Source organism: Callorhinus ursinus, unplaced genomic scaffold, assembly GCF_003265705.2.
Source record: "Callorhinus ursinus isolate GAN/ISIS: 27379988/994484 unplaced genomic scaffold, GSC_fseal_2.0 scaffold3, whole genome shotgun sequence".
NCBI lineage: Eukaryota > Metazoa > Chordata > Mammalia > Carnivora > Otariidae > Callorhinus > Callorhinus ursinus.
Genome location: NW_027397065.1, coordinates 28,579,503 through 28,597,548, shown reverse-complemented (window position 1 = coordinate 28,597,548; position 18,046 = coordinate 28,579,503). Strand labels below are relative to the sequence as shown.

The following is an 18,046-nucleotide window of genomic DNA, read 5'->3' as shown; positions in this document are numbered from 1 at the left end:
TTGCTGTTTTAAGCCACTAAGTTTGGGGTGGTTTGTTATGTAGCAACAGGTAGTTGGGACATTGTGCCCCACCTCTCCAGAGCCTAGCCATCACCAAATGCCAGGGAGTCTTCCTTCTAAACACATGAAATCCATCATGTTCTCTCCATCTTCCCTGTCAGGGTATCTGTCACCTGGACAACTACATTAGCAACTTAATAGATCTCCTCCCATGCACTCTTGCTACCACAGAGTCTGTTTGCTACACAGCAGCCCAAAGAACCTGCTGGAAAGCACCTCTGATTACCTCCCCAGCCCATCTGTATCCACTTGAAGCACTCAGTGGTTCTCCATTTTCCTAAGATCAAGACCTACTATCCTTTCCTCCTTTGGGCATGAGCCACACTGGTCTTTCTTTTTTTCCTCCAGTGTCCCATGTTCCCTTTGCCCCTGGGCCTTTGCACATGCTGCTCCCAGTCCCTGAGATGCCCTTCTCCACCCACCTAGTTAACTCTTGTTCATGCTTTAGGTATCAGCTCAAACATCACCTCATCCGTGAACTGCCTCTAAGTTAGTGGTTCTCGAAATGGGGTTCTTGACCAGCATCCTCAGGGAGCTTGTTACAAATGCCAATTTTCAGGCCCAAGCCCAGGGCTAAGGAATCAGATTCTGGGGGCAGGGCCCAGCAGCCTGTTTAACAAGGTGAGTGCAGGTGAGTCTGATCCATGCGTTTGAGAACTGCCACTCTAAAGCCTCCAGTTCGGGTAATGGACTTTATCTTTTCCCATCTGCGAACTCCTTTCCTTCAGAGGTCTGAATTTGTGACTACCCAGGTGTTTGTAAGAGTACCTACTGTTTGGCTCCCCCTGAGAGAGCAGAGCACAGAGGCCGCTCAGTTTTGGCCCCTCCCTGCCTCCCAGCACCTAGCCCCATGCTGGGCATGTACCTGAAGCTTAGGGTATGTGGGTTGGACAGATATTGACTGTCGGCCTCCATGTAGTCAAGGGCTTCCCTGGGTGTGGGGGGAGGAGACTAGTCCCTTTATAGATCTCAGACCCTAGAAGTGGCCAAGAGGAGGATGAGAAATTTGGGGAGGCCTCAGCCCCTGCAGATAAGGGTGCTGTTGAGAAGGCAGGGGAAGGGTAGCCAGAACCAGAGCTTTTCCCTCCTCCTCCCCTTCCCCATCCCTCCCCTCTCCCTCCCTCCAGCACCCTGGGGTAGCCCTCAGCTGATTTGTATTGACCACTGCACCAGGCCCTGTTTTATGGGCTTATGTATTTTATATTTAGTACAATAAGCTTCTGAGTTGTATATCATTAACATTCCCATTTTACAGATAAGGAAATGGAGACTCGGAGGTTCAGGACTTGGCTGAGGTCTGGGCAGGGAGGCTTTGAAGCCAGGCTATAAGACTGTTGCACTGTCTTCCCCCAGTGCACCCCCATCACTGCTGGGTGGAGAACACTCAGATGAGCCGGGCAGCAGGAAGCAGTAGTGCAGTGGACCCGCGGGGCCCTATGGCACCGCATTTGCCCTTCCAAAGGGCGGCCTCAGCCACAGTGAGGTGGAGGTCCCGGTGTTGTGAGACCTTTCCAAATTTTCAAGAGTAACCAAAAATGTAGATTTTTAATGCATAATCTCCCTGTTTCTAAATGATTATGTACTTTACAAAATTCAGAAACTTCCAGATGCTGGTGTCAGATGACATTGGTAGCCAAATGGGGGTGGTGAATGGCAGCAGAGGCAAACACAGAGACACTCCAATGCACAACTAAGGTCTCTGACCTGGCCATGGACACTGGCCATGTCAGAGTTGCTGCTTCTGCCCTCTCTGGGATGGTCCTGCTTTAAATTCTAGGCCCATCCTCCATGGGATGTGATTGCACTAAGGGCACATCCCCAATATTGACCCTTACCTTCGTGTGACCCAGCCGGCACATGGCCAGCACCGTATGGGTGGTGGCTGGGTTTGTCTGGTCACACCTGTCCCCCTCCCACCTGCCTGCATGCAGAAGATGCTCACTAAATGCTTGCTGATGGACTGCATAGCGCAAGCCCTTTCCCCTCTGAGCTCCCACCACACCACGCTGGCTCCTCCCTATCCCGTGCTCTGGGGGTGGGGGGTGGGGGTGGGGTAGCGCTGGTGGGTTAAAAGCCGGCAGCTGGGGGCCAACTGGGATGAAGACCAAGCTGTTGCATGGCTACTGCCAGTCCTGTAAGTCCATCTCCCTGCTCCTCATTCAGCAAGGGATGGGGCTGGTGGGATGGGGGATGGGGTGGCTGGGCTGGAGCTTGCTGCTCACCCCGATTCCCTTCTTTGGTTAGGCCAGAGACGCCGAGGGTGGAATCCGAAAGCTGGGGGAGAAGGAAGAGAAAAAGGAAGAGAAAGAGGGGGCAGCAGGGCCGGTCTTGATGGCAGAAGGGGCTCTGAATCCCCCTGGGGCCCTGCTGTCCCAGAGGAGGAAGGCCCAAGGGGGGGGCCCCCAGGGGGTCAAGTTGGAGTTACACCCACTGCTGAACAGGTAAGGCAGGTTTTGTGGCCTTGCATCAGACCTTCCTCTGTTGGCCCCAGTTCCTCATCCAAGAAAGGTCAGAACTGGCATAAGACTTGGGCCCTGTTGGCCCTTCTGGCCTTAACCCAGCTGAGATTCTGGGTTAGATTCCCCCATCCTGCCCCAGCCTTTCAGGATAACTGACTCCAGTCACGGTGGGGGTGGGGGTGCTGTGCCCAAATCCTATGTCCTCATTTGTCCCTGAAGGGGCATGACTTCCCCGCCAGCACAGGTGCTGCTGGTGGTGGGCCTGGGAGGGCTCTCTGCTTCCTCCTGGCCTCCCCTCCCCCCAGGTGGGCTCTGTGGTTTTTCAAGAATGACCGCAGCCGCGCCTGGCAGGATAACCTGCATCTCGTCACCAAGTTTGACACTGTGGAGGACTTCTGGGCGTAAGTGTCTGCTCCTCGCAGACAAGGCCAGAGCCAGGGAGTTCTGAGCTGGGGATCCTTCCCAGGCCCCACCCCTCCAAGGAGTTGTTTCCTACCTAGCTCTCCCCGCTCTCCCTGGGACCTCTCAGCATTTGCTGAGGGCTGGGGCTTGGTGGGTTCTGCTTGGGGGTGGGGATCCTTGGGGCTGGTATATGGGCCCCCCTGAAACTTTCCTGAGGCTTTGGGAAAGCGCCTGGGAGGTGGGAGAAACCAGGAGTTGTCCCTGACTCTGCTGCTCCAAGGCTTTGTGGTGCTGGGCAGGTTCTTTTCCCTCTCTGAGCTTGTCTCTGCCATAAAAGGAGGATTAGGCTGCCTGATTGTGTCCATGGGTAATCAAGGGAAGGGTTCTGAAAGGTGCACCACAAACCCTAGTGGTGGTTGAGAGTCTGGGGCTCAGCTGGAGGGGCGCTTGGACCCCCCTCCCCACCCACCCCCAGCACTGGGACTCTAAAAGCCTCCCCAGGGGGTTTGGATGGACAGGGAAGGCTCCAGGGAGAAGATGGGATTTGAGGTTTTGGGTAAGTAGGGATGGAATTCCAGGCAGGGGCTGAGAGGGTGAGTGTGAACAATGTTTTGGAGGCCTGAAGGGTGGGTGGAAAACACTAGAGTCTGGTAAGAAGTTGGGGGAATGAGGCAAGTTGGAACCAGGCTGTAAAAAGTCTGGACTTAACAGCCTGGGTTGGGGGCGGGGGGGCTCTCTCCAGGATGTACAGTCACATCCAACTGGCCAGTAAGCTCTCTTCCGGCTGTGACTACGCCCTCTTCAAGGTAAGCTCTGCCTCCCCACCCCCCACCCCCACCCCAACTCAGACCACAAGAGGGCTGAGCCTCCTCAGCTTCTGCGTTCCTCCCTCATGGAGAGCTTGCTGGGGGAGGGGGGTTGAGGGGGGGTTTGTCACAGACAGCCTTCCTCAGAGCCGAGATGTGACTTCCATCCTGAGGAAATGCTACACAGAAGCGTGGACAGTGTCAGAGTGGAGCTGTACTACCTCGTAGGACCTTTAAGAGTCTGGAAGGGGAGGGGGGAAAAGGGGGAACTCGGAAGGAGCCCAGGTTCCTGGCCTGGCTCCTTAACTAGGGACGTGTGTCAGAATTCCCCGGGAACATTCCACATCAGTGTCCAGGCCTTCATCACTGTTCATCTCTGGAGGTACTGACCCAGCAGGTGTGTGCGGTGGGGCCCTACCATCCGTGTTTAAAGGTGATTTATGCCCAGCCTGGGATGTACACACTATGGTTGCCCCAGAGGCTTCCTTAATAATTACCCCCCTGCCCCTGGCTTGAACTCTTGCCTCAAGGAACTCAATTCAGTAAAGGAGACAAACATAACCGTACATCTATAAGGCTATAAAAGGTGACAAATGTTGAGGATCAGAGGTTTGGGGGAGCTCATGGGAGGGTCTGGGGGGCTGAGTGGCTGGCTGGTGGTGGAACTTGCTTGTTCAGAGGGGATGGAGGCAAGGGGGACCCTGGCCTCTGGAGGCTTAGTTCGGGGCCAGAGCAGGGCCTGGGAAGGTGGCTGGGCACCCACTTCCCTTTGAACAAAGGGAGGCAGTTGATTTGTCATTCCACCTCTTAGGATGGCATTGAGCCCATGTGGGAAGATAGCAGGAATAAGAGGGGTGGCCGCTGGCTGGTCAGTCTCGCCAAGCAGCAGCGCCACAGTGAGCTGGACCGCCTGTGGCTGGAGACCGTGAGTGGGGGGGGGAGGGGGCGGTCCCCCACTCGAAGAGGCTGGGCTGGTGTGGCGTTAGTGGTCTCCAGGATAGTGGGAGCACTCCCTTTGACTCAGGTAGAGGTCTCACCATCCTCCCTTTCTGGCCCCAGCTGCTGTGTCTGATCGGGGAGAGCTTTGAGGAGCACAGCAGGGAGGTGTGTGGGGCTGTCATCAACATCCGCACCAAGGGGGACAAGATCGCCTTGTGGACGAGGGAGGCAGAGAACCAGGCGGGCGTGCTGCACATCGGGTGAGGGGTAGCTCTGGCACAGGGTTTGTTCCAGGGGAAAAGGTGAGTCTATGTGCCAGGTGGTGGCTTGGCCTGTGAGGGAGGCGTCTGAAACTTCCCGTGTCATCTCCCCCTTCTTCCTTACCCACCTGTGTGAGGGTCTGGAATCCAGATTTCAAGCTATTTCTAGCAGGTCTCTTCTTTTGCATTAAAGAGTCCTGTTTTGGGTTTCCACATAGGTAAGACCCACAAAGAGTCATGGTGGCTGGAACCAGGGTAGGAGCTCTGGGCAAAGGACCCAGGGTCCCAGGTTATCTCCAGTACCTGCAGGTGATTATCTCCTTTCCTCTCCTATTCATCCTCCAGGCAGGTCTACAAAGAGCGCCTGGGCCTCTCCACGAAGATCGTCATTGGGTACCAGGCCCACGCAGACACGGCCACCAAGAGCAACTCCCTAGCCAAGAATAAGTTTGTGGTCTGATGAGACCTTGGCACCACTCTCCATTCAACTGCCCCTGAGCCTTTCTCCCTGCTGTGTGTGTGTGTGTGTGTGTGTGTGTGTGTGTGGTGTGGTGTGGTGGGTAAGGGGGTGCTGGGCTACAGTGCTGATGCTGGGCAGAACTGGTGGGTAGAGAATGGTGTTCTCCCATGTCCTGGAGTGAATATGAACATGTCCCTAGGCCTGAGTTGGGGCTCAGGACCGCTCTGTGGTCAGGGAAGCCAGCCTGAGGACCCAGGAAAGGTGGAGGAAAGCCCTGAGTGTCTTTGTTTTATCTGAGGATGGGTTAGGGTGAGTCACGGGGGGAAGGGGGGAAGCAGAGCTCAACTGAAGTTGGAAATGACAAGAGAATCCTACAGTCCAGCACTTACTCTGTGCACCCCTGGGACAGGGCCTGGGTGGCCTGAGGGTGACTCTTAGTGTCAGTGGCCTTGACAGAAGAGCTGGGGCTCAAGGACAGGGGGTAGGGGGTGGGCTCTCCTCTTTGTGATCACTCTACTTGGTGCCTACCCTGTATCTTGTACCTTCCCTCAACCAGATGTGGGTGGGTCCCTGGAGCGGGGCTGTACATCACAGGGGCTGGAGGCTTAGGGGCAGAACCCTATTATCTCACAGAGAGGCAAGTGTGTCCTCTTGCCCTTTCCTCAGCTGTGGCCAGGGGTGTGTGGGCCTTGCCTCAGGTCAGGCTGCAGTGGAGGTGGGTAGATAGATGAGGTCCTGGCCCAGGAGTGGAGGACAGCAGCCGTTAGGTCTCCTCATGGTTCTGCTTGAGGTGGATTAGCTGAAAGGTATGAAGTTTAAGCCTTTTTCTGTTCCTGTTCTAAATAAACACTTTTGAACAAAATTAGAATTATTTTTGAGAGTTCTAAAATTGAGTAAGATTTGAGCCCTCCCCCCCCCCCAACCTTACACTCCGATCCGGCCTTGAGGGGCCTCATGCCCAATCAGGCCCAAGCTAGTACAGTGAGAGGGGTAATACGGAAGGGGACAGGTTTCCACGTCAGAGGGGTTAGAGCCAGGGGGTCGGGTATATGCCCCTGGCAACGCCGCAGTGTCAGGGAGGAGCAGGCGCGTCCCTCACGAGACCCAGCTGTCATCTGGCCTGAGTCTGAGCCAGTCTAGGTAGAGATGAATTTCCGTTGAGTGAAAAGCGCATCTGATTCGCCTGCACTTGTGTTAAAAACACCATCCCTATCGCCGTCCCCATCTGCTCATCAGATCAGCAGTTACTCCTCTCCAGGACTGGGCACCGACAGCAAGGCTGGGGCCTGGGGCGGCGCTGGTTACCGAGCCTTGAAGGGTAGGAGTAACTGGGGGTGCTTCGTGGCCGCGACTTGCGGTGCTATCATCAGGCTTCTCAGGCAGGTCCGCAGGACAGTGGGAAGATGTAAATGGCTGCAGGCGCTCGGGGCGGAGTCAGACCTAGAGGCGGGGCTCCGGGTCGGGGGCGGGGCCTGCCTGGAAGCCGGGCCCGGAGGACCTAGACTCAGGCCTAGAGGCGGGGCTCCGAGGGGACGGAGTAGGGCAGGGGCGGAGTCAGGCCTAGAGGCGGCCGGGCTCCGACCCGACTGCGCGGGCGGGGAGCTGGGCTGTCGGGTCGCCGGGGGCGGTCCCTGGGGGGCGGGCGGGGCCCGACCGGCGCTCTGTGTGGCCGCGGCCATGAAGCCGCAGCCGCCGGGCTAGGCCCCGGGCGGCTCTAGCCCAGGGCGGCCCGTGGAGGGCCGAGCCCGACCCCGGCTCCGGTTCCCGGGCCGGCGTGCGGCTGCTCACCATGCCGGGCAAGCACCAGCACTTCCAGGAACCCGAAGTCGGCTGCTGCGGGAAATACTTCCTGTTTGGCTTCAACATTGTCTTCTGGGTGAGAGCGGGGTGGGTTCCGGGCCCCGAGCTGGGGGTGGCGGGAGGAGGGTCAGTCCCCTACTTGCTGGGTGGGTGGGGGAACCACTCCCTGCCTTAAGGGCTTGGGACCGTCACCTCCCTCCCCCTTCTTCCCACTCTCACCTCCATTATACACTCCTAGGACCCACTCCTGGGAACTACGGGGAGGCCCGGATTGCTGGAGGCGGGCCCCAGGCGCCGCGGGGATAGGTTATGGAGGTGGAGTCTCCCTGTATCTTTCCAAGCCCGGGTGGAGAAAGGGGAGGTGTTTCCCTGAAGGTCCCAGGGACCTGTCTCCCGTCCAGCTCCTTTGCTACCCTGGAGTGTGGGGTGTGGGGTGTGCGCTGAGCTCCGCCCCTGGTTTAGTCCACAGGGAGGAGTGTGTCCGTGAAGGGAAGGGCCGGAACCCCTTGCCTAGCCTTAAGCTCCTGCAAGGAGAGTAGGTCAACCTGGTCCATACTGAGAGCTTGCGGGCTGGGAGGGTCAATAGCTCTGGTTCTCTTGAGACGTTGTGAGCTGGCCCTGGGGGAACAGAATTCGACATTCCGCAGCTGACAAAACCGAGGCTTCAGGGCGGTGCTGCCCCTGCCGGAGAAGGGAGCTGCTAGTGCCCCTCCCAGGGTGGCATGTGCCCCTGGGCCCTGCCAAGTCATCTTTCCCTTCTCCCTCCCCCGTCCCATCTCTCTAACGCTGCTTGCTGCCTCTGCAGTCTCTGTTCCTGCTGCCTTCAGTCAAAATACCAGGCCCATTCAGTTTGTTCAAGACTCTGGCACTGCCCTCTACCCATGTGCTAACCATGAAGTCACCTGTGTGTGGTGGGCCTTTTGGCTCCGGCAACGCGCAGCTCTCAAGGGTGTGGGCAATGTGCAGAGAGTACTAGTGGGGATGTCTGGAGGCCTGGGTGTAGCAAGCCTAGCTTTGAGACTTCCCTCTGGGCCTTGGCCTCCTTTCCTGGGAGGGGTGATGATAAAGCCCACCTCTCAGGGTTGTTAGGCAGATTAAATGAATTCTAACTTGTATTTGCACAGCTACTTTGTTATTTATTATCTACATTTTATGGATGAGGGAATAGACACAGAGAGGTCAAGTCATTTAACCTAGAGTCACAAGGCCAGTAAGTGCAAAGCCAAGGTACATACCAGTGGGCAGTGGTTGGGGGTGAAGCAGAGCATTGAGCAGAGTGAATCGCCGGATGCCAAGGGGGACAGGCAAGAGAAACTCAGGATTGTTCCAGGCATGCCCACCTTGGCATGGGAGTGGGGGTGGGGAGCCAGAGCAGGAAAGGCTGCAGGGGTGGGACAGTGTCGGGAGTTTTATGTTGAGAGCCCTGTGAAGCAGTGAGGGCTTCGGTGCTGGGTGGTGGGTCTGTTTTGGCTTTTGTATTGGAGGCAGATCTGTCTGCCTTTGCGGGGAGGGTGGGTGAGGGGCAGAGGGCTTGGAAGTTGGGAGACCAGGGAGGAGGGCTGGGGCAAAAATGGGGGGTGCGGAGTGGGAAGTGAGGAAGGCTCCAGGGGAAGTTATGAGGCTGAATTGACAGGACCCCACCACTTAGGGGGGCCACGAGCTTTCAGGTTTGGGTCCAGGTGGCCAGAGGGAGGTGCCTATCAAACAGGCCCAGAGATTTTTGTTTGTTTTAATGGAAAGTGGACCCTGGTGTTACCCTGCTGAGAACCTTCCAGCGATTAATACAGTCCAGACTCCACCAGTGGTCTCCAGTGCCCTCTGGAGTCTGGCCCTTCTGCCCTTCAGTCTGTCCCTTGCACCACCATACTGGATCTTACCTCTGGGCTTCTGCCAGTCCCTCCACCTGAAATTTTCTTCTCCTCGATACACTTTTTCATCATTCAGAGCTCAGCTAAAATGTCCCTATTTTCCCTAACAAAAGCATGCCTACACCGACCCCAATCACTCCCCACCGCATCAGTCTGTTTGCTTTTCTTTAAAGGATCTGTTGGTATCTGAAATTCCTTTATTTGCTCACTATGGATTTCCCCCACTGGAGTGTAAACTCCTTGATGGCAGAGAGCTCATTTGTCCTATTTGCTGATGTATTCCCAGTGCATGGAACTGAGCCTGGGACATGGAGGTTTTTGCAGCAGGCAAGTGGACCTAGCCACTTGGAGCCAGGGAGAGGTTGGGGTGGAGGTCTGGGAGTTGCCAGTGTCTGATGGTGTGGAAATAAGTATGGAGGAGGAAGAAGGGCAGAAGGCTGAGGGTGACACGTGGTGGGGTTGGTGGCCATGTGCATAGGGAGGTGAAGCAGTGCATCCTGGGAGGGAGGCTGAGAAGGGGTGGAGGGAGGAATGGTGTTGAGTTGACCACGGAGGGGTTCAGAAGGGAGAAAGTAGTGGTCAGTTGCCTATCTAAAGGCCATGGGTGGGTCAAGTGGGATGGGGCAGGAGAAGTGATGTTTGCTTTCACATCCCAGATCTAGTGTGGGGGGAGGGAGGGAAAGAGATTTTTAGAGAGGACTACTGCAGTGGGAGGGGCCTGGGGTCAGAGAGAGGAAGGCGTTAAAAGTGGGTGGTCTTGTGGTGGAATGGACTGGAATTGGTAGGGGGAAGGGAAGGAGCCTGGGAAAGCAGGTGGGTGGGGAGGGTGTGAAGAGGTGGGGTCATGGCCTTGTGCTGGGGCATGAGTGGCACTCTCTCTGTGAGACTGGATATCCAGAGACCCGCCCAGGCTCAGGCATATGGCCTGGACATCCAGGACTCTTCCCAGTAAGGAATTGAGGCAGGACAGGTGGGTGGTGCTTAGAAGGTCCAGGCAGGAGAAAAAAAAAAAGGTCCAGGCAGAACTGTGGCCAGATGTTTTCAAGGGCAGAGCTACAGGCCCAGACAGGGGTCCCTCAACTGGATCCTGTTTACATCAGGATTCCTTGTCATTCAGGGGTCTTTGCTTGTGAGCTTTGAAAACAGAACAGAGTGGGGCGGCCGTCACAGAGTTGCAGGGCACCAGGATGGCCAGATTGGGAGGAGGCAGAAGGGAGGCTAGGATCCCGGAACCGAGAATAGGCTTGGTGGGAGGAGAGGCTCAGGACAGTGCTGTTGGTTCTGCTTGGCAGGGGTGTCCCAGCCACCCTCTGCTGCAGTACTGAGTCCTGGGAAGGGCTAGGGTGGGTTCAATCCTCCAGGCTGTGTTTTGTGGGGGAGAAGAACTGAAATGTGTTCTGGGGGAGGTAGAAAGGACCCTGGACCCCATTTATAGTCCATTCCCCCCCCCCCACTTTCCAGAGACCCTGACTGCTAGAGGGGGAGGGGCTCTCCTGGGGGTGGGGAAGGATGCTGACACTCCAACCCTTAGCTCTTTGCTGCTGCTTCTGCAGGTGCTGGGAGCCCTGTTCCTGGCCATTGGCCTCTGGGCCTGGGGTGAGAAGGTAAGGTGGTGGAGTCTGGTGTGGGGCTGCCCTAGGTTGAGGTGGTGGGAGGATCAGCCCGACCACTTGCCTCTGCTCCCCTGGCACAGGGCGTTCTCTCCAATATCTCGGCGCTCACAGATCTGGGAGGCCTCGACCCCGTGTGGCTGTTTGTAGTGGTTGGAGGCATCATGTCGGTGCTGGGCTTTGCCGGCTGCATCGGGGCCCTCCGGGAGAACACCTTCCTGCTCAAGTTTGTGAGTATACCCCCACCTAGATCCACTGGGGACCCCTACCTCCTCCCACTGACTTCTTGCATATAGTCGGTACTTAATAATGGGTGGTTTTATTATCGTGTTATTGTAACAGTAGTCATCAGAATTGTATTATCTATATTTATAGGATCCTTTCTGTTGTGACTGAAACCCAGTGGCCCAAGCATAAAAGGGTATTTATGGGCTCACTAAGGAAAGCCCAGGGGTATGCTGGGTGCCGGCACATTTGGATCTAGGGGCCACCACAGTGTCACTTGGCCTGGTCACTCTGTTTCTCTAGTCTGTCCTTCCAGTTGGCTCCATTCCCCATGGGGTGGAAGGATGCCCACGAACGGGTGGGGGCTAGCTTCACACTGCCCCTCCGGGAACTCCTAGGAGGCCAAGGCCCTCTCCTTTAATTGCATCTCCTTGGTTCAGATTGGCTGTCTCTGGACCAATCCCTGTGGCCCCGGGAGAGGTAGCGCTCCGATTGGTGGGCTCCCGGGCGCAGGCCCAGTCTTCTATCGGGAACGGGAAAGGAGGTGGAGATGGTTCTGCCTGAGCCACAGGAGCTGCACATGTATGTGGAGGGTGGTTACCAGGGGAAGCGGAACGGATGGGTGGGTAAGAACCGCGCTGTCCTTCACTGTCATCAAACAATACTAATAGAGAAGGTGGGGACTCTTGGCTCTCTTGGGGTGGGGGTGGGGGGGGGAGCGCTGCCCCGTGGCCTCCCCAGGCCCTGCATCTCTGACGCCCACTGTCTGTGTGCCCCCACCCCAGTTCTCAGTGTTCCTCGGCCTCATCTTCTTCCTGGAGCTAGCAACAGGGATCCTGGCCTTCGTATTCAAGGACTGGATTCGAGACCAGCTCAATTTCTTCATCAATAACAACGTCAAGGCCTATCGGGACGACATTGACCTCCAGAACCTCATTGACTTTGCTCAGGAATATGTGAGTCCCAGTGCCGGCCCGGGCCACCTGCATAAGGCGGCTGCTGGGCAGATGTGTGAGAGAGCAAATTCCGTGTGTTCTGGGACCGTTCCCCTGCCCGTGCCCCAGGGAAAAGAGCCAGAAGGCCCCCCGTCTGAGGCGAAGCCAGCTTCTATGATCCCTGTAGGTCCCCACTGTGTCTGGTTCTGCAGGGACACAGTGTTGGGGAACAGAGCCCAGAGGCTCCAACCTGGCAGCTCCTAGGCCAGGGTTTACAACACTTAAAAGAGAACATTTGATATAAAAATACAGATTTCCCCTTCTAAGAAACTCTGGACCCATAGTATTAGCTGGGGTTACATTGCTGCTGTCCCCTTTGCTGGTATAGGAATTCTCTCTGTTTGCCATCATCTATGCCACTCTGTATTTTATTATACTTGTCGGCCTTCTTCTCTCATTTATACTGTCTGGCCTCTGAACATATTTGAGTTTGAGACCTCCCCCTCCACAGAAGCTCTTAAATCCTCCTCTACCTAACCCATGCGAAGAAGCAGTCAGTGAACAGTTCACGAGCTTCCCAGACACCTCCCGCCTCACCTTCCCCGCTCACACCCACCTCCACAGTCCCACACCTTCAGCGCCACCCACCCCGAGTCTGTTCTGGGATCCAGAGATGAACCAGAGCTGGTACCTGCTTTGAGGAGGTCTTGACTCAGGGCAGAAGTGGACATATAGCCAGGCAGTTAGGATGTGATTGATTTGTTCATTTGAAACAGATTGGTGCAGACTTATTGTGTGCCAGGCCCTGGGCCAGTTCCTGGGAGTTCGTTCGGTGGTGACAAAAGCTGGGACCTGTCCTTTGGGGAATGGCAGTCTGGGGGCAGAGATAGATGATATGGAAAATGGACAACTGTATGTGCGTGTGTGTATATAAAAAATAATAAATCGTGCTACGAGCTGAAATGGGGAAGGGTGGAGAAGAGGAAGGCCTTGGAGAAGGAGCGGAGCTGTGGAAAGAGGGGCAGATGTTTCCCGGCAGGCGCAGCAGGTGCTGAGCAGAGCTAGAGGAGGACGGCAGAGGCCAGGCTGTTTGCTGGGACCCGTGCACACAGAGCCACATGGCTGTGCCCTGCCCCCTCGGCCCACGGCGGGGCCCTGTGTCTGCGCTCAGCAGGTCCCTTGAGGGCCGGCTTTCCGTGTCACATGGGTTAAGACCTGTGTTCCCGCGTGCCACAGTTCATGAGCTTGCTTCAGGGCAGCGTCACACTTGCTATTCCCGTGCCTAGGGAGGCGGCGCCGGATGTGCTGGGTGGGGTGATGGGGATAGGGTGCTGCCAGCAGCATCGAAGAAGTGTGATGTGATTGCTGTGAGGGTGGCAGGGTTGCCCTCCCGTCCCTGCAGAGAGGACGAGAGAAGGTCTTCATATAATCTCTGGGGCATGTGTGGGGAGACCTGGCACAGACATGGGCTTCAGTGGTGCCTCTCCCCACAGGGCTTGGCCTGACACCCACTTCTGAGGGCACCCCCTCCCAGGTTCCCCCTGATTCCACCAACCTGGGCAGGAGCATAGTGCTGCTCTGACAGCTCTGGGCTGAGGTCCAGCCTTTCTGCTGGGGGGCGGTGAGGAGGTGCCCACCTGCCTAGCTACCTCCAGACCCCCTCCCAGCCCAGCCCAGCCCTACCCTGTCTTCTGCAGCCTGGGCCTGTCTCGAAACTGGATGGGGCTCCTGGGGCGGGCCTGGCTCATTTGGGCTTTCCTTTCGCCCCTTAGTGGTCTTGCTGCGGAGCCCGAGGGCCTAATGACTGGAACCTCAATATCTATTTCAACTGCACTGACTTGAACCCGAGCCGGGAGCGCTGCGGGGTGCCCTTCTCCTGCTGCGTCAGGGACCCTGCGGTGAGTGGGGCCCGGTGAGGAGGGGCAGGGGCATCGCAGCGCACAGGCCAAGTGTGGGGAGAATCCAGCAGAGGGCTTCCTGGGCTTGGCCCTGCTCTGGGGGCCTTGGATGCTGGGGGGAGGTCATTTTATGTGGGAGTCCTCCTACTAGGCTGAGGACTTTGTGTCCGTGGGCAGCAGTGGGGCCTGCCAGTGTAGGGGCTGCACCCCTCCAGCAAAACCTGTCTCTTTGATTGTAGTGAGCCAGCTGCCACACCCCTGGGCCACCGTTCTGGAGTGACAGGGCATGGGGGTTCTCACCCTTTTATGGCTTTCTTTAGAGCAGAAACTTCTCCCAGGGACATCTCTTCCATCACAGTTCACCTGGGACACTGAGGGCCACGACTCTTCCCATGCTTATAATACACGGGCAGGCAGGATTCCTAAGCAGGAGGCAGCTCAGGCTGGCGTTTGTGGCTGTGTGTCCTGGCGCCAGGGAAGGAGGTGCGTGGGCCTCAGTGAGCCTCACGTAGGAGTGGTGGCGTGGCAGAGTCCATGGTTCCATCTGCTTCCCCTGAGAAGCCGGAACCTTTGCAGCGCTGGGCGCCTTGGGCCCCTTCACCAAGTCGCTCATTGGCCTGTTTTTTTCTCAGGAAGATGTCCTCAACACCCAGTGTGGCTATGATGTCCGGCTCAAACTGGTGAGAGGGGTGGGGACAGAGTTGGGGGCACTGGGAAGGGAAGGGCAGCCTCTCATAAGCTCCTCTGAAAGGCCTCAGGGATTCTGTGGGGGAGGGGGTGCTGAGTCCTAGGAGCCATCCAGGCACCTGGGCCTTGGTACTGCCGATCATGGGGGCAGTGGACCCGTGGGCACAGACACGTGTGTGTTTGCTCGTTTCAGTTCTTTGTCATTCACCCACTGGTGCTCACACCTGGCAGTGCCCTAGATGCTGGGGACTCATGCTCAGGAGATAGGCACTCCAGTAGAGGGGACAAAGACAGTAAGCTCACAGATAACCACATATGAACAGTAATGTGACAATTTCAACCAGGAGCTTGGGAGAAAATAAAGTAAGGGAGCTGATGGGATTGGGGCTGGGTGGTCAGGGAAGGCCTCTTGGAGGAGGAGGCATCTGTTCTGAGACCCTGATGACTCGAAGGAGCCTGTCATGCAAAGGCCCCATGGCAGAGCTCCATCCAGGCAGCGGGTGCTAAGATGTCAGGCCCTGGGGCGGGGCTGAGCTTAGCAAGCTGGACTAAGAGGAGGCCTGTGGGGGTGGGTGGGCCAAGCCCCTTGCCTGTGTGTCCCCAGGAGCTGGAGCAGCAGGGCTCCATCCACACCAAAGGCTGTGTGGGCCAGTTTGAGAAGTGGCTGCAGGACAACCTGATCGTTGTGGCTGGGGTCTTTGTGGGCATCGCTCTTCTCCAGGTACTGCCTCAGCACAGCATGCCCCCCCACAGCCCCTCCCTTCCAGCAGACCTTCCCTCACTTTGCCCACTTTGTCTTGCAGATCTTTGGTATCTGCCTGGCCCAGAACCTTGTGAGTGACATCAAGGCAGTGAAGGCCAACTGGTGAGGCTGCCACACTGGCCAAGGCCACCTGCCTGGCCTACCCAGGGACCCCCCCCCCCTTCCCCGGCCACTGTACCCGTGATGGGCAAGGCTGCAGGTGTTTCTGCTTGGACCTGAGCTCCATAAGGGGCTTGAGTGTGGGTGTGCCTCTGCCTGGGCTGCCTATCTTGGAGCCGTGTGCATGGAGGGTGGGTGTGTCTCTGTGAGTGTGCACAGGGGGCCACCATCTTGGCTGCTGTCGGGTGGTGGGCTCTCCAGGGGCCTAGGAATGGCACTTCTAAGAGGGTGCTGGCCAGGTGGGGTGGGAGGGGTCTGCCATGTCCCTGCCCAGGCTGGGACACACTTCTCTGTGCATGGCTATTAGGGCAGGCTTGGGACCTGCTGTTGCCTGGGACACAGCCTCACACAGCTTTAGAGCTGTCTTCGCAACTAGCTGGGACCTTGACCCTGCCAGAAGCCCCCTTTGGCCTTAATGTCTTGGAGTTTAAAATGGGTCCAAGAATTTTCTCTCCCTCGCTTGCCTCTCAGGATCAAACACGATGATGGCTACAAACTACTCAAATAAACAAAACCTTGAAAACTACTGGCTTACGCCCACCATCTCAGAGGTTCTGTCAGCTGCAGGGCCTCAGCAGTGCCGTCTGCCTGGGGCCCTGGCCTGGACCCACCCTGCCAACGTGTTTTCTTGGCCTGGATAGTGTATACATTGAGCCAACCTTTAAAACTTGGTATATTTCACGTAAAAGTCCAGACCCCCAGCATCTTGTGAAGAATGGCCATCTGGCCACAGCGGCTCTTTGGTGGCATCGGCTCCTGGGACGTGTGATTCCGGTTCTCTGAGGGACCCACCTGGCCTGTTCTGCTCACATCAGTGCCCTGCCTGCCTGACCCTGTAGGCTGGGAATTGGCCTCCTCCACCCTCTGCAAGGTTTTCCCCTGCAAGTGCTGCCAGGCTGCTGTGGGCCAAACCTGGATTGAAGCCCGGGAGAGTGAAGAATGGGGAAGCTGGAGCCTGCCCAGAAGAGGCCACAGCCTGGAAGGGTCTGGTCCTCCTGGGGGCTGAGATGGGTGCCAGCGTGCCCAGGAAAGTGGCTGATGGTTGGGATGGAGATCAGGAAGGTTTTGGGCAAGAGGAAGCTGGAAGCCTGAGCTTCACACCCGTGGGGGAACCAGGTTTGGGGGCCATTGATAGTTGACTCCTAGGCTCACTTGGAATCTGGTTCAGTCTTCCCGGTGGCCTGGAGAGTTGCCTCGTGGCCACTAGAGGGCGCGCCAGCACAGCTTTACCTGGATCTGGCTTTCCTAGGGCAACCCCACCCAGGTTCAGCCCTGTGCCTGGTGTGTCCACCCTGCTTACTAGTTCTTTGGGTTTCAGGGAGTTTACAGACTTCTAAAGGAGCAAACTGGCCCCGATTTGGGAAGTCTGGCTACTGTTCTCAGATCTGCACAAAGGGGTATGTGTGGAGTGAGCATTTGTGGATGAAAGGAGAGGTTTGGGCTAGTGCACAGATCGCCAACTTAGATGCCCTCAGGGCCAGGTGGGTTATAAAAATAAAGTAGGCCTTTGAGGTGTGAGGCCTTTGCAGTACGACTCTAATTTTTCCCACTATTCCTGGAGATGGAATATGAAGAGACATTGCTTTGTGATATTTTGCATGATTGAGTCTGATGGCAACTGGCCTTGAGTGACAATAAGATGTGGGGACTGTGGCAAAGCACAGATTCCCACCTGAAATTGGTGGCTGTCCTTCAGTTGTAGCTAATTGCCATAGAGCAGGAATGTAGGTCTAATGTGAGAAATCTGGAGAAGCCAAAAAGCTAGATTTTTATGTGAAGTATTCCGATTTTTTAGCTGTTGGCAACTAATGAAAAAACATCTTAAACCCTGCTAATCGAACAAAAGGTGTGGGGGCCAGTTGTGGCCCCTCTGCCACCGTAGATCCCTCTGGAACAGTCCCCCCATGGGGGCCCTGGGGACTCCACCGTTCAGGAATGCTGGGAGCTGCTGCAGGTAGGCAGGGTGTGGGGCATGCGCCCAGCGTCATGGCTCCCGGGTGCAGCCTGGGCGGTGTCCTCGGGTCTCTGAAAGACACAGGCTGGGGGTGGTGTCTACATGCTACAATAAATGCGGCTCACAATATTGTGCACGTACGTGTCTTGTGGTTTCTGACTGTAAATGCTTTCACCTTTCATTTTCCTTCAAACCTCACAACCTTGTGAAGTGGAGAGTCTTCCCGATGAGGAAACCGGCTCAGGGGAAGGAGTTGCCCAGAGTGCACAGTTGGGAGGGGGCCCCCCGATCTGACCCCTCTTGCTGTCTTGCACCAATCCTGCCCTTCTGCGGCATCAAGGTGGAACCTGCACACTTGAAGTGCCAGCTCATGAGGGGCAGGAACCTGTCCCAGCCCAGGTGTCTGAAAACCTGCTTAGGTGTGTGGGAGTAGAGGAAAAGTTCACGTTCCTGGCCCTTGTGCTGCATTCCTGTGCAGAAGATGCAAAAATAGGCAGGCACGGAAGCATTTGTGTTAGTAATATATGCTGTGAAGAAAGTAAGAGGGATGGCTAGACCGTGACAGTTGGGGTGCCTGGGAGAAGGGACCCCTTGGTGGGGTGTTAGGAGGGGCTGCCATCTCTGGGAAGCTCCAGGGGAACAGTGTTCTCTAGGTTTGGGTCCCAGTTGCCCTGGAGGCCCTGCCACCGGCATGGATTTGTCATGAAGGAACTTGGGATGCTGAAGAGGTGGGAGTGGGTGAGAGGGAGGCAGAGGGAGGT

At 56.6% G+C, this 18,046-nt stretch overlaps 2 protein-coding genes across 4 annotated transcripts; both read left to right on the top strand.

The window, feature by feature from the left end:
* Positions 1 to 910: 910 nt before the first annotated feature.
* On the top strand, positions 911 to 5,386 carry EIF4E1B (eukaryotic translation initiation factor 4E family member 1B). The gene is made up of 7 exons (XM_025866710.1): positions 911 to 937; positions 2,305 to 2,501; positions 2,825 to 2,920; positions 3,664 to 3,727; positions 4,539 to 4,652; positions 4,787 to 4,926; positions 5,272 to 5,386. Exons 1-7 carry the CDS (start codon positions 911 to 913, stop codon positions 5,384 to 5,386), a joined length of 753 nt encoding a protein of 250 aa, XP_025722495.1.
* Positions 5,387 to 6,968: 1,582 nt separating this feature from the next.
* On the top strand, positions 6,969 to 15,975 carry TSPAN17 (tetraspanin 17). Of its 3 annotated transcripts, XM_025866991.2 has the most exons (9): positions 6,971 to 7,262; positions 10,608 to 10,658; positions 10,748 to 10,894; positions 11,675 to 11,845; positions 13,597 to 13,722; positions 14,355 to 14,402; positions 15,014 to 15,130; positions 15,213 to 15,274; positions 15,803 to 15,975. In XM_025866991.2, the coding sequence occupies exons 1-9, from the start codon at positions 7,176 to 7,178 to the stop codon at positions 15,837 to 15,839; spliced, it is 846 nt and encodes a 281-aa protein (XP_025722776.1). In that variant the 5' UTR covers positions 6,971 to 7,175; the 3' UTR covers positions 15,840 to 15,975. The 3 variants fall into 3 exon arrangements, 2 of the variants coding, with proteins under 2 accessions (XP_025722777.1, XP_025722776.1); XR_003207029.2 differs by lacking the exon at positions 15,803 to 15,975 and having other exon boundaries at positions 6,969 to 7,262; positions 14,992 to 15,130; positions 15,213 to 15,277; XM_025866992.2 differs by lacking the exon at positions 15,014 to 15,130 and having other exon boundaries at positions 6,969 to 7,262.
* Positions 15,976 to 18,046: the final 2,071 nt, after the last annotated feature.

Excerpts from the sequence above, each read along its gene's own strand:
- TSPAN17 (XM_025866991.2), top strand. The coding sequence starts at position 7,176 with ATGCCGGGCAAGCACCAGCACTTCCAGGAACCCGAAGTCGGCTGCTGC. Across the intron at positions 10,895-11,674 it reads ACACCTTCCTGCTCAAGTTT|TTCTCAGTGTTCCTCGGCCT; the intron begins GTGAGTATACCC and ends CCCCCACCCCAG. Across the intron at positions 11,846-13,596 it reads TTGACTTTGCTCAGGAATAT|TGGTCTTGCTGCGGAGCCCG; the intron begins GTGAGTCCCAGT and ends TTCGCCCCTTAG.
- EIF4E1B (XM_025866710.1), top strand. The coding sequence starts at position 911 with ATGCTGGGCATGTACCTGAAGCTTAGG. Across the intron at positions 2,921-3,663 it reads ACTGTGGAGGACTTCTGGGC|GATGTACAGTCACATCCAAC; the intron begins GTAAGTGTCTGC and ends GGCTCTCTCCAG. Across the intron at positions 4,927-5,271 it reads GCGGGCGTGCTGCACATCGG|GCAGGTCTACAAAGAGCGCC; the intron begins GTGAGGGGTAGC and ends TTCATCCTCCAG.